The following is a 14,462-nucleotide window of genomic DNA, read 5'->3' on the forward strand; positions in this document are numbered from 1 at the left end:
TTTAGCACATACATTCACTTTGCTATTTTGAATTAACCTTTTAGAAGCAACATGAAAGAGATAGGATACACTTTCCAGGTTTTCTAAATATTTGAGTAATCAGATTGACCTTTGAGTGTGATTAGCCCCATTTTTTTGTGTTGGTGAGAGAGCTCAGCTGGTAAAGGTGTTGTTGACTTGGGTTCAATCTCTGGGACCCTTTTGATGGAGGAAAGGACAGATTCCACCCAGTTGTCTCTGGTGTCTGAACAGATGACACACATGCACGTGCACCTACACAGTGTAACTTAGAAAGGAAGTTGAGTCACACTGAAAATTAAAGATTTTAGTTTTAGTTTTTTGGTTTGTTTTATTTTTGTTTGTTTTTTTCTTCCCAGACAGAGTTTTCTCTCTAGCTCTGACTGTCCTGGAATCCACTCTGTAGACCAGGCTGGCCTTGAACTCAGGGATCTGCCTGCCTCTGCCTCCTGAGTGCTGGGATTAAAGGCATGTGCCACTACTGCCCAACTGGAAATAACTTAAAGCTAGTGATTTTTCCGTTTCTAGTTGCATAAAAATAACATAAAACATTAACTTTACTATGTTAAGGATGTCACACCACAGCTCATTTATTAGTAGCCCCTTTTAGTTTTGGTCTATGAGGTGGAAGGAAGCATATTTTTAAAGTTATATTTTTGTTTCAGTATTGAAGAATGTCGCAATATAATCATGCAGTTTGGTGTTCGGGAGGTCACAGCTGCCCAGGTTGCCAGGGTTTTGGGAATGATGGCTCGAACTCATTCAGGATTAACAGATGGTATTCCATTACAGGTTTGTTGACTTCAACTGTTACTCAAAAGACTTAAAATTCTGTCCTCTCCTGCTTATTAAATTGAAGTATGATTGATTGATCTAAAGATGAGATGAAAACATTACTTGGATTTGCTTAATTGTAGTTTTACTTTTACAGAGCATCTCTGCTCCTGGCAGTGGGATCTGGAGTGATGGAAAAGATAAAAGTGAAGGCGCACAGGCACACACCTGGAATGTAGAGGTTTTGATTGATGTTCTTAAAGAACTGGTGAGTACATGTGGCCAGGGCTTTGGGTTCATTATGTCCTCCGAGGATTTTTGTTGTTTGTTTTGTAAGTTCTGTAGCCAGCTGAATAAGAGCCTTGGATGTCTTCTTCCTGCCAGTTTTCCTCTTAGTTTTGAAACAGTATCTCAATCTAGTGTCATTGATTCAGCTAGGTTGTCTGGCCAGTGACCGGCACAGGTCCATCTGTTGTGCTGTTCCCATGCCACCTTCCCAGCTCTTGTTTTGGATGTGCTAGGTATTGGACTCAGTGTTCTGGAGACTGGCACAAGTAAGCTGTCTCTGTAGTTCCTATTTTACAGGTCGGAGCTAAAATGGTGAATTGATTTTGGTTTTTTCAAGGCAGGGTTTCTCTGTGTAACAGCTCTGGCTGTCCTGGAACTTGATTTGTAGACTATGCTGGCCTCAAACTCACAGAGATCCCATCTGCCTCTGTCTCCCAAATGCTGGGATTAAAGACGTGCACACCACTACCTGACAAAATGGTGAATTGTTAAGTGTAGTCTTTGGTCAGGTTCTGGGATGGGCTAACTGGTTGCAAAGTAATAACTAAAGAATTATTGAGAAGGCGAGCCTGCATGGTGTGTGTGTGTGTGTGTGTGTAGCAATTGTGTAGCAAAAGTACATCTTTATTTTCTGATTATTCAGAAACTAATTGGCCCTACATATAAAGAAAATACCTGGATGAAATATGAAAGTGCTTAAATAAAACATAAATGACAAATTGGATATTAAGAGGGATTGATGAAATTTATGCAGCAAGAGAATAGTAAATTCACATGTAATTTCTTGATAAAACAGAACAAAATACAAGAATTATAGGGCTGGAGAGAAGGCTCAGCAGTTTCGAGTACTGGCTGCTGTTCAGAGGATCCAGGTTCAATTCCCAGCACCCACATGGCAGCTCACAACTGTCTGATTCTAGTTCCAGGGTAATTGACATCCTCACACAGACATATATGCAGGCAAAAGACCAGTGTACATAAAATAAAAGTAATTTAAAAATTACTTAACACAGGTTTGAGTGATGATGCATGCCTGTGAGACAACCTTAAAAAAAACAACAGATAGTAATATTTTTTAGAGTTACTTAAATGAAATTGGAAATATGGATCAGTGGTAGAGTGCTTGCCCAGCATGCTGAAAGCTATATTCAGTCTTAGCACAACAGAAAGGACAAACCAAAATCCTCTGTCTTGGAGCTGGAGCTAGGTAGCACAGTGCGGCCTTGAATTTGATTGAACTCACATCCTCTACCTCCAGAATGCTATGACCACAGACATGTACCACCAACCCTGGCAAGATCTGAATAGACTTTTTGGTGGGTGATTAGAATAGAATCTAGGACCTCCGTACATGTTAGACGTTCTGCCTGAGCTGTTATACCCAGCTCATGACTCTTAGCAAACAGCGAGGTATTTATCCCAGTTCTCATTTTTAGTTTTCATGTTTATAACTTACTACCAAGACCTAGTTGCACAGAACCCTTGAGTTCTCTCATAACTTCACTATTAACAGAATTAGTGGGTTTTACTATATTTTCTAATAGCTTCAAGGATCAAAGCCAATGCTTTGATTTTTGTGTGTTGATAGGCACGTGTGTGTCTCTTTGGTAGTCAGGGTTGATGTTTGTTGTCTTCCTAAATCACTCTCCACCTCTGTGTGTGTGTCACTTGGAACAAAAAAGTCAGAGGACAACCTTATTTGTTGCGTTCCATCTTGACTGAGACAGGGTCTCACATTTGTCTTTTTTTGCTGCTGCCTGTTCGAGTCCGGTTAGCTCAGTCTTTTTTTTTCCCCTCTTTTATTTTATTTTACAATACCATTCAGTTCTACATATCAGCCACGGGTTCCCTTGTTCTCCCCCCTCCCATCCCCTCCCCTTACCCCCAGCCCATCCCCCATTCCCACCTCCTCCAGGGCAAAGCCTCCTGCGAGGACTGCGATCAACCTGGTAGACTCAGTCCAGGCAGGTCCAGTCCCCTCCTCCCAGACTGAGCCAAGTGTCCCTGCATAAGCTCCAGGTTTCAAACAGCCAACTCATGCAATGAGCACAGGACTCGGTCCCACTGCCTAGTTGCCTCCCAAACAGATCAAGGCAATCAACTGTCTCACCTATTCAGAGGGCCTGATCCAGTTGGGGGCCCCTCAGCCTTCGGTTCATAGTTCATGTGTTTCCATTCGTTTGGCTATTTTTTTTTCAATAATTGAGTAAAACCGAAATTTATTATAAGCCACAGTCGTCCTAGGGACCTCCATGCTATATATATAGCCTCCATGGTTCTATGGGTTGTGGTCTGATTGTTCTTTATTTTATATCTAGAATCCACTTATGAGTGAGTACATACCATGACTGTCTTTCTGGGTTTGGGTTACCTCACTCAGGATGATTTTTTTCTTTTTTTTTTTACAGAGATCCGCCTGGCTTTGCCTCCCAAGTGCTGGGATTAAAGGCGTGCGCCACCACCGCCCGGCAAGGATGATTTTTTCTAGTTCCATCCATTTGCCTGCAAATTTCATGCTTTCATTGTTTTTCTCTGCTGAGTAGTACTCCATTGTGTATATGTACCACATTTTTTTTCATCCATTCTTCCGTTGATGGGCATCTAGGTTGTTTCCAGGTTCTGGCTATTACAAATAGTGCTGCTATGAACATAGCTGAGCATGTATCTTTATGGTATGAATCAGCATTCCTTGGGTATATGCCCAAGAGTGGGATGGCTGGGTCTTGAGGTAGTTCGATTCCTAATTTTCTGAGAAACCGCCATACTGATTTCCACAGTGGTTGTACAAGTTTACATTCCCACCAACAGTGGAGGAGTGTTCCCTTTGCTCCACATCCTCTCCAACATTGACTGTCACTGGTGTTTTTGATCGTAGCCATTCTGACAGGTGTAAGGTGGTATTTCAGAGTTGTTTTGATTTGCATTTCTCTGATGATTAAGGATGTTGAGCATTTCTTTAAATGTCTTTCAGCCATTTGTGATTCTTGTTTTGTGAATTCTCTGTTTAGCTCTTTAGCCCATTTTTTAATTGGACTGTTCAGTATTTTGATGTCTAGTTTCTTGAGTTCTTTATATACTGTGGAGATCAATCCTCTGTCAGATGTGGGGTTGGTGAAGATCTTTTCCCATTCTGTTGGCTGTCTTTTTGTCTTATTGACTGTGTCTTTAGCCCTGCAAAAGCTTCTCAATTTTGAGAGGTCCCATTTATTAATTGTTGTGCTCAGGGTCTGTGCTGTTGGTGTTTTATTTAGGAAATGGTCTCCAGTGCCAATGCGTTCAAGAGTGCTTCCTACTTTCTTTTCTATTAAGTTTAGTGTAACTGGATTTATGTTCAGGTCTTTGATCCACTTGGACTTGAGTTTTGTGCATGGTGACAGATATGGATCTTTTTGTAATCTTTCACATATTGACATCCAGTTATGCCAGCACCATTTGTTGAAGATACTTTCTTTTTTCCATTGTATAGTTTTGGCTGCTTTGTCAAAAAGCAGGTGTTCATATGTGCATGGATTAATGTCAGGGTCTTCAATTCGATTCCATTGGTCCGTATGTCGGTTTTTATACCAGTACCAAGCTGTTTTTATTACTATAGCTCTACAGTAGAGTTTGAGGTCAGGGATGGTGATGCCTCCAAAGGTTGCTTTATCGTATAGGATTCTTTTAGCTATCCTGGGTCTTTTGTTTTTCCATATAAAGTTGAGTATTTTTCTTTCCAAGTCTGTGAAGAATTGTGTTGGGATTTTGATGGGGATTGCATTGAATCTGTAGATTGCTTTTGGTATGATTGCCATTTTTACTATGTTAATCCTATCTATCCATGAGCATGTGAGATCCTTCCATTTTCTGATATCTTCTTCAATTTCTTTCTTCAGAGATTTAAAGTTCTTATCAAAAAGGTCCTTCACTTGTTTAGTTAGTGTTATCCCAAGGTATTTTATATTATTTGTGGCTATTGTAAGGGGTGATGTTTCTCTGACTTCTTTCTCAGCCCTTTTATCATTTGTGTATAGGAGGGCTACTGATTTTTTTGAGTTGATCTTGTATCCTGCCACTTTACTGAAGGAGTTTATCAGCTGTTGGAGTTCCCTGGTAGAGTTTTTGGGGTCACTTATGTATACTATCATATCATCTGCAAATAGTGAAAGTTTGACTTCTTCCTTGCCAATTTGTATCCTTTTGATCTCCTTTTGTTGTCTTATTGCTCTAGCTAGAACTTCTAGTACTATATTGAATAAATATGGGGAGAGTGGATAGCCTTGTCTTGTTCCTGAATTTAGTGGTATCGCTTTGAGTTTCTTTCCGTTTAATTTGATGTTTGCTGTTGGCTTGCTATAAATTGCTTTTATTATGTTTAGAAATGTTCCTTGTATTCCTGATCTTTCTAAGACCTTTATCATGAAGGGGTGTTGGATTTTGTCAAAGGCTTTTTCAGCATCTAAGGAGATGATCATGTGGTTTTTTTCTTTTAGTTTGTTTATATGGTGTATTACATTGACTGATTTTCATATGTTGAACCATCCTTGCATCCCTGGGATGAATCCTACTTGGTCGTGATGGATAATTGTTTTGATGTATTCTTGGATTCAGTTTGCCAATATTTTGTTGAGTATTTTTGCATCAATGTTCATGAAGGAGATTGGTCTGTAGTTCTCTTTCTTTGTTGCATCTTTGTGTGGTTTGGGTATCAGGGTAATTGTAGCCTCATAAAAAGAGTTTGGTAGTGTTCCTTCTGTTTCTATTGTGTGGAACACTTTGAAAAGGATTGGTATTAGTTCTTCTTTGAAAGTCTGGTAGAATTCTGCACTAAAACCATCTGGTCCTGGGCTTTTTTTGGTTGGTAGACTTTTGATGACTGTTTCTATTTTTTTAGGGGTTATTGGTCTATTTAAATGGTTTATCTGGTCTTGATTTAATTTTGCTATGTGGTATTTATTCAGAAAATTGTCCATTTCTTCCTGGTTTTCCATTTTTGTGGAGTACAGGTTTTTGAAGTATGATCTGATGATTCTCTGGATTTCCTCGTTGTCTGTTATGTCTCCCTTTTCATTTCTGATTTTGTTAATTTGGGTGCTCTCTCTTTGCCTTTTGGTTAATTTGGCTAGGGGTTTGTCTATCTTTTTGATTTTTTTTCAAAGAACCAACTCTTTGTTTCATTGATTTTTTTTTTTTTTTTTGTATTCTTTTGTTTTCTATTTTGTTGATTTCAGCCCTCAATTTGATTATTTCCTGGCGTCTATTTCTCCTGGGTGAGTTTGTTTCTTTTTGTTCTAGAGCTTTCAGTTGTGCTGTTAATTCATTGGTATGGGATTGCTCCATCTTCTTTATGTGTGCATTTAGAGATATGAATTTTCCTCTTAGCACTGCTTTCATAGTGTCCCATAAGTTTGGGTATGTTGTACTTTCATTTTCATTGAATTCTAGGAAATCTTTAATTTCTTTCTTTATTTCTTCCTTGACCCATTGATGTTTCAGGTGGGCATTATTCAGTTTCCATGAGTTTGTGGGTTTTCTATAATTTTTGTTGTTGTTGAGGTCTAACTTTAAGGCATGGTGGTCTGATAAGATACAGGAGGTTATTCCAATTTTTTTGTATCTGTTGAGATTTGTTTTGTGTCCAAGCATGTGGTCAATTTTTGAGAAGGTTCCGTGGGGGGCTGAGAAGAAGTTATATTCTTTTGTGTTAGGATGGAATGTTCTGTAGATATCTATTAGGTCCATTTGAGTCATAACATGTTAGGTCCTTTATTTCTTTGTTAAGTTTCAGTCTGGTAGATCTGTCTTTTGGTGAGAGTGGTGTGTTAAAATCTCCCACTACTAATGTGTGGGGTTTGATGTGCGTTTTAAACTTTAGTAGTGTTTCTTTTATGAATGTGGGTGCTTTTGTATTTGGAGCATAAATGTTTAGAATCGAGACTTCATCTTGGTGGATTTTTCCCGTGATGAATATGTAATGTCCATCCTGATCTCTTTTGATTGATTTTAGTTTGAAGTCTATTTTATTAGATATTAGGATAGCTACACCAGCTTGTTTCTTGGGTCCATTTGCTTGGAAAGCCTTTTCCCAGCCCTTTACTCGGATGTAGTGTCTGTCTTTGAAGTTAAGGTGTGTTTCTTGTATGCAGCAGATGGATGGGTTTAGCTCAGTCTTGTAGGGATTCTTCTCCCTGTGCCTCTCATTTTTCTGGAGGAGCACTGGGATGACAGGAGCACCCACATTGTAACATCATTGGTTCTGGGGCTTCAAACATCAATAACACATCCAAATGCCTTATCTCCTGAGCCATTTTCCTAGTCTTTCACCATATTTTTTGAGACGGTCTCTAGTCTGCCTGGATCTCATCAACTTGGCTACGTTACCTGGTCAATGATCTCTAGGGACTGTTTTCTCATCAGTGGGATTACAGATATGTGATGGTTTGTGTTTGTTTAAGACAGGGTCCACCTGCCTCTGCCTCCAAAGTGCTGGGATTAAAGTCATGCCCAGCTTTGTTGCTTTTTGAAACATGGATTCTAGGCATAACTCATGAATTTTCACTTGCAACTGAGATATTTCCTTAGTCCAGTCAGTGGTTCTCAACCTTGCTAATCATTCAACCATTTAATATCGCTCTTCATGTTGTTTTGACCCCAGCCATGAAATTATCTTCAGCGCTACTTCATAACTGTCATTTTGCTACTGTGTGTACTAGAATGTTGTCACCTGTGTTTTCGGATGGTCTTTGGTGACACCTGTAAATGGGCCACTTGCCCTCCCCCTCCCGAGGGTTCATGACCCACACATTGAGAACTACTGCTCTAGTTACTTGTGGGATTATGTATATTTTGTTACTTGTTTCTTGCCTTCTTTCCCCCCCCCCCTTTTCTGAGATAGTGTCTGATATGGCCTAGGTATTTTGTTGTTGCTTCTTTTTATTTTTTAAAACTGGTTTTGCCCATAATGGCCTTTGTTACATTTCTTAGTAATACAGCGTGTTACTTAACAAGGAATATCATTCTGAGAAGTGTTTTATTAGGTAATTTTTTTTCACTGTGCAATCAGAATAGTGTGTTCTAACACAAATCTAGGAGGAATAGTCTACTACTGAATACTTGTCCTTTCACCCCACCTAAACTGCGTAGTATATTACTGTACTGAGTACGGTAGATAGTTGTAGTACAATGGTATGCATTTGTTTACCTAAACATAGAAAAATGGCACTATGAAAAAACAAGTATGTCTTTGGGTATATGTTAGTGTAAGAGAAGCAAGGCCCCTGGTTGGATCCCTACCTAGCACTGCAAAGAAGAAAAGACAAAAAATAATGGAGCTCAAGGGACTGGGACTTTAATTGCAAAGGCCCAGGTTGTAAGTGTGTATTATTTATTAGACTTTTGTTTTGTTGTTGGGGTTTTTGTTGTTTTCCTTTTTTTATTAAAAGACAGGGTTTCTCTTTGAAAGATAAGACTGGCCTAGAACTCACAGAGATGGCTTATTTCTGCCTCCAGAGTTGTGGGATTATACAGATGCATACCACCACACCTGGCTTGTTAAAGGGAATGTACGTAGGTTGTTTTATTTTCAAAGGGAGCCTGAGAGATGGCTTAGAGGTTCAGAGCACTTGCTGCTCCTTCAGAGGACCTGCATTGGGTTCCCAGCACTAATGTGATGGCTCACAAATGTCTGTAACTTTAATTCAAGAGTATCTGATACCCTCTTCTGACCTTGATGGGAATTGGGCATATACATGGTACAAAATACAGTACATACACATACATGCAAGCAAAATACACAGAAAATAAAAATCTTAAGAAAAAAATCCTTTTTATTTTAAAAGATCTTTAATAGGACTGGTGATAGAATACATGCCTAGCATAAAGGAGGCCCTGGATTCACTTTCCAGCTCTCTATATAACTACATTTCAGTGCATTATAGCTTTGACTTTATTAAGGGGTATTATTTTGAGACAGGATCTCACTGTGTAGCGCGGGCTGAGTAGGAACTCAGGATCTTCCTGAGTCGGCCTCCCGAGGGCTAAAATTGTTTTTATTTATTTATTTATTTATTTATTTATTTATTTATTTATTTATTTTGGTTTTTTGAGACAGGGTTTCTCTGTGTAGCTTTGCGCCTTTCCTGGAACTCACTTGGTAGCCCAGGATGGCCTTGAACTCACAAAGATCCTCCTGGCTCTGCCTCCCCGAGTGCTGGGATTAAAGGCGTGTGCCACCACCACCCGGCTCTGAGGGCTGAAATTGTAAAGATGTGTTGCCATACCCAGCTAATTTTTAATATCTTGTTTATTTTCATTCATGTAGATTTGTAATAGCACTGAATTTAAAATACATACACAATAAGGGAATGGGAGTAAGATGGGGGGAGAAGGGGAAAGAGGGGGAACGGGTTGGTATGTATAAGGAAAGAATTTTTTTAAATAAAATATTTAAAAAAATACATAATGCAGTTGTATATGCCTTTAGGAAGGCTATTCTTGAGAAATTGGCAGCCTTACCAGAGATAGGTCTGTGGTGTTTTACTTGTATTTTAGTTTAGAAACAGATAACACATCATTAGTGCTATCCTGTTACTGAAAACCTGTGTTTTTTTATGTCTGTGCATCCAAACCTTATAAGGACCAGGTGGTGGTGGTGCACACCTTTAGTCTCAACACATCTGGCTGATCTCTCTGACTGAGTTCAAGGCCAGCCTGGTCTACACAGTGAGTTCTATCTAGGCTGGCCAGTGCTGACAGTTTTATAAAGTAAGGCCCAGTCTCGGGGGAGGGAGGAATGAAAAAAACTTTATATGAAACGTGTTGAAGCTGCTAAAAATCTTTGATATTGGTGGGTATGTTAAATAGAATACTTTGAATTTGAGATTTATTTTGACTCGGCCAAAGCATCAATATTTGCCCATATTTGTTCCTTTAACTTTGTAATTTTTTTAGAACCCGAGTTTGAATTTCAAGGAAGTAACTTATGAACTGGACCATCCTGGATTTCAAATTCGTGACAGCAAAGGACTTCACAATGTGGTTTATGGTATTCAGAGGGGCCTGGGCATGGACGTGTTTCCAGTGGATTTCATATATCGGCCTTGGAAACATGCAGAAGGCCAGGTAAGAGTTATGCTTAGGTATAGAACGAAGAAATAGTAATCACTTCTTTCATTGGGATTCAGTTCATCCATTGATTACAATATTATCCTTAACTTAGTTTGCACAGCTCGGGAAATTGTGGTTTGCCATCAGTTATATTATTTTCACACTTTTAGAACTTGAAGTAGCAAAGGTCTTCCAATTTGATAGTTTATCTCTAACACCATCTTATTGTCACTTTCCATCTTCTGAATTGTCTGGTTTCCAAAGGGTTAATAGTTTTTTTTTTTTTAAAGGACAGTTATCTTAACCCTCAAGGTTAGCCTCATGAAAGTGGCTCATCTTTTTGCAGCATTCCTAGTCGTTTATGGCAGTAAGGACTTTGTCTTCTTGTTGCAGCTCTCCTTCATCCAGCATTCCCTGATAAACCCAGAGGTCTTCTGCTTTGCTGACTATCCGTGTCATACTGTTGCCACTGACATTTTGAAAGCACCACCAGAGGATGACAATCGAGAAATTGCCACATGGTAAACACTCCTGCACCCTAGAAATACAAAGCTCATATTGAACAAGTAACACTGTTAATATATTTAAAGGAAACTTTATTTATTATGTATATAGTGTTCTGCCTACATGCCAGAGGAGGGCGCCAGATTTTACTGTAGATGGTCGTTAGTTGCCATGTGGGTACTGGGAACTGAACTCGGGACCTCTGGAAAATCAGCCAGTACTCTTAACCTCAGAGCCATCTCTCCAGCCTAGAATTTTTTTTTTTTTTAATGAGGTTGACTTAATAAAGGTTTTTATAAAGGATGTTGATTGGAAAAAAAAAAAATTCTTTTTTAGTTATATTGTCCCTAGTTAAATCTTTGTTTTTGTGAGGTCTGATATTTAGGTGTAGTCTAATTGGCTCAAAAAGTGTGTGTGTGTGTCTCTCTCTCTCTCTTTTTTTTTTAAAATAGCATTTCTTGGACAGACTGTAGCCACAGGCCAAAACACTTTAGTTGTATAAGTTCTCTCGACTTTTTTTTTTTTTTTTTTTTTTTTGGGGGGCCATTGATACATCATTTCATGTTACAGCTTCATCCTTTTCCTCAAGGACTAAATGTGGAGTTTTAGATACAATTATAGCCAAACAGGTTTTAACTAATTAGTGTTATGCACTTCACACTTGCAGCACATCAGAAGACAGCTACATAAACTTTGCATGTCATAGTAAGTGCTAAGACTCTATATTTTGGTAGAAATTTTATCATGTAAATTATGTCTTGTTTGGATTTATTAACTATTATTTTGTTCTCATCCCAGTCATAAAAATCTTGGTAATGAGGATCTGTGATTAGGCAAACCAGTTATTGATTCTTAATTTTAATTTCCTTTTAAATCTATAGACATAGAGCAGGTGTCCTTCCCTCCAACACAGAATATTCATGAGATGAAGGGCTTCACACATTCTGGGCAAGTGCTTTTCTGCCTTGCTGTGACCCCAGCAGCACGTGTGTAGATTTCAGAATTCATAGCAGCCATTTAGGAATAATCTCTAATTCCAGGATTGGGTAGGAATGTGATTTATGTAGTTTTATTGTGTAGCTGATATCGCTTAATTTGGAGTGAATTTGAAGGCTAGCGATATAGCCCAATGGTAAAGTGCTTATAAGGAAATGGTTTCAGTGCCCAGTGACTGAAGGAAAGCAGCATTTTTTTATATTTTCAATGATTGAGCATCTTTCTTCATTTATTCTTGTTAGGAAAAGCTTGGATTTGATTGAATCTCTGCTGAGGCTTGCAGAGGTTGGGCAGTATGAACAAGTGAAACAGCTCTTCAGCTTCCCCATCAAACACTGTCCAGACATGTTGGTATTGGCCTTACTTCAAATCAACACCTCCTGGCACACCTTACGCCATGAACTCATCTCTACTTTGATGCCAATTTTCCTTGGAAACCATCCTAACTCTGCCATTATTTTGCACTATGCATGGCATGGTCAGGTAAGACAACTAATTTGCTTATCAGTTCTCTATTGCATTTATTTACCTCCTTTAAAACCTCAGTGTTTCGAGGCTGGAGTGGTAGTTCAGCAGTTAAAGAGGACTTGCTCCTCTTGCAGAGGACCTGGGTTCAGTCCCAGCATCCCACGTGGCTGCTCACAACCATCCGTGACTCCAGTTCTAGGGGAGCCAGAAGTCCTCCTCTGACCTCTGGTGATACCAGGCGTGCACATGGTGCACAAGATGTGCCTGCAGGCAGACCGTTTATACCTTAATAAATAAATGAAAACACCACATAAGACAAATTAAAAAAAAACAATCTTCGTGTTCCAATAGACAAATTTATTGTCACCAGTTTTTATCTTTCAGGATCCTGTTGTCAATTCCCTAAAAGTGCCAGAGAGCAAGGATGTTAGATATTAAAATTCCGCATCCTTAAAACTTGCTACTTGCTGTGACACATTTTGACATTGATGAAGAGCTTACATATTTACTATGAATGCAAGAGATCCTGATGTTGTTTTCAAAAATAGATTAGGAAAGTCACACGAGTCTTTATTTTGTTGTGGAGTCAAGAGTCACCATGTATCGCAGACTGGACTGGAAATCACTATGTAGCCAAATGATAATTTTGAATTTAGGATCCCCAGGTTCTGTGGTGCTGGGGATTTAACCCAGGGCTTTGAGTGTGCTAAGGAAGCACTCTCGCAGATGAGCTCTTTCCTCACCCCAAAGATAGCTTTAAATGGTATTTTTTTAATCTTTTCTGAAGTAGAACTTTTTTTTTTTTGTTTTTTGAGGCATAGTCTCCTGTTTTTGGTGTGGTTGTGGGGGGTGTGTGTGCACGCCCATGCATTCAGAGGGTTAGGCTGTCCTGCCCTGCTTTGTTTTTCTCTTCCTTCAACCTAGAGCTGTGCTGGCAGCCAGCAAGCCCAGCAAACTTCCTGTTTCCACTTTCACATTGCATGGTTATAGTCATGCAAATGCTGGGGTCCGAATTTATGTACTCATGCTTGCAAAGCAAGCATTTACACCTTTTTCTCTATGCCTTCACCTCTGATTTTATAGACTCTATTTGACAAGTAAATCTCTTCTTATACCTTTACACCCTACCCCCCCCCCCCCCAAAAAAAAAACAAAACAAAACAAAACAAAAAAAAACACGGCTGCCTGGCCTGGAATTCTTGAGTGCTAGGATTCCAAGAGTCTCCCTTAATGTTTTGTTTTTAGTTTTTTGATACAGGGTCTCTTGATGCATCAAATACAAACACTAAGCTCAGAGTTATCACAAACTCTTAACATACTTCATGCTGAGATTATAGGCACACACCAGTAGAGTTGGCTTATTGTGTCTTATATTTCATGTTTGAAAATGAATAAGCAGACTTACATGCTCATAGAAAAACATAATTTAGATTTGGGAAGATGTAAAAAATGTTACCATAATTACATAGTTCTTGAGCCTGAGCTTAGTCTCTGTAGTGATACTTTTTTTTCATAAGTAAAACATGGGAAGTTTGTAATAGTACTTAGCAAATGGCTGGCAGGGTTGTCACTTAACCTTCCCCTTCTCTCTTTCTTAGGGACAGTCTCCATCAATTCGCCAACTTATAATGCACGCAATGGCAGAATGGTACATGAGAGGGGAACAGTATGATCAGGCCAAATTGTCTCGAATACTTGACGTGGCCCAGGACTTGAAGGTGACTTCAGAGGAATACAGCCACAGTGGTTTACTAATGATTAATACATTTTTATGTAATATACATGTGTTAGGAATATTTTACATATAACTAGCTCATTTTAACTAAGATTTAGGATTTTGCTTTGTACATTGAAAGGTAACAGAATAGTTTTAGATAGGTAAACACACGTTTACTTTTGGTTGGTCTGACTCAGATAAAGGCTGGTTGGTTTGATTGATTTTTTTTTTTTTTTTAAAGTGGCGTTCAGAATGGAATATCAGGGACTTAGACATGGTAGGCAAACTACCACAGCTTTGTAATCAGCCTTGCAGGACTATTTTAAAGCAAGTGATGACTAAACTTCAGTCATGAGTAATCTGTGAGATAGAATTTTGTAGAAAGTAGGTTAATTTCAACTCTAGCAAATTTGTTATAATCTTCTGCTAGTTGACTAAGTATCACTTATCACTATGTTAATATAAGTTATAATAATTGGGAAACGGTCATTATACTTACTGTGCTTTTGATATTGTTAATTGAAAAAGAGACAAGTAGTTAAATTATGAAGGTGGTCATGACTTGACCTTTAAAATGGGGCCTTAATTCTAAATAGAGTACTTTAAAAAAAAAACT

General features: G+C 38.7%; 1 protein-coding gene across 8 annotated transcripts in view; it reads left to right on the forward strand.

Moving 5' to 3' along the window:
- Window positions 1–14,462, forward strand: part of Cnot1 (CCR4-NOT transcription complex subunit 1) — an 89,643-nt gene that overhangs the window by 33,015 nt on the left and 42,166 nt on the right. For all 8 annotated transcript variants that reach the window (XM_076571655.1, XM_076571659.1, XM_076571657.1 and 5 more), the window contains exons 9-14: window positions 684–810; window positions 950–1,060; window positions 10,006–10,176; window positions 10,555–10,682; window positions 11,904–12,144; window positions 13,728–13,847. In XM_076571655.1, the coding sequence (XP_076427770.1) occupies window positions 684–810; window positions 950–1,060; window positions 10,006–10,176; window positions 10,555–10,682; window positions 11,904–12,144; window positions 13,728–13,847 (898 nt within the window). The remainder of the gene's footprint in view (window positions 1–683; window positions 811–949; window positions 1,061–10,005; window positions 10,177–10,554; window positions 10,683–11,903; window positions 12,145–13,727; window positions 13,848–14,462) is intronic.

This window comes from Peromyscus maniculatus, chromosome 5, assembly GCF_049852395.1.
Source record: "Peromyscus maniculatus bairdii isolate BWxNUB_F1_BW_parent chromosome 5, HU_Pman_BW_mat_3.1, whole genome shotgun sequence".
Taxonomy (NCBI): domain Eukaryota; kingdom Metazoa; phylum Chordata; class Mammalia; order Rodentia; family Cricetidae; genus Peromyscus; species Peromyscus maniculatus.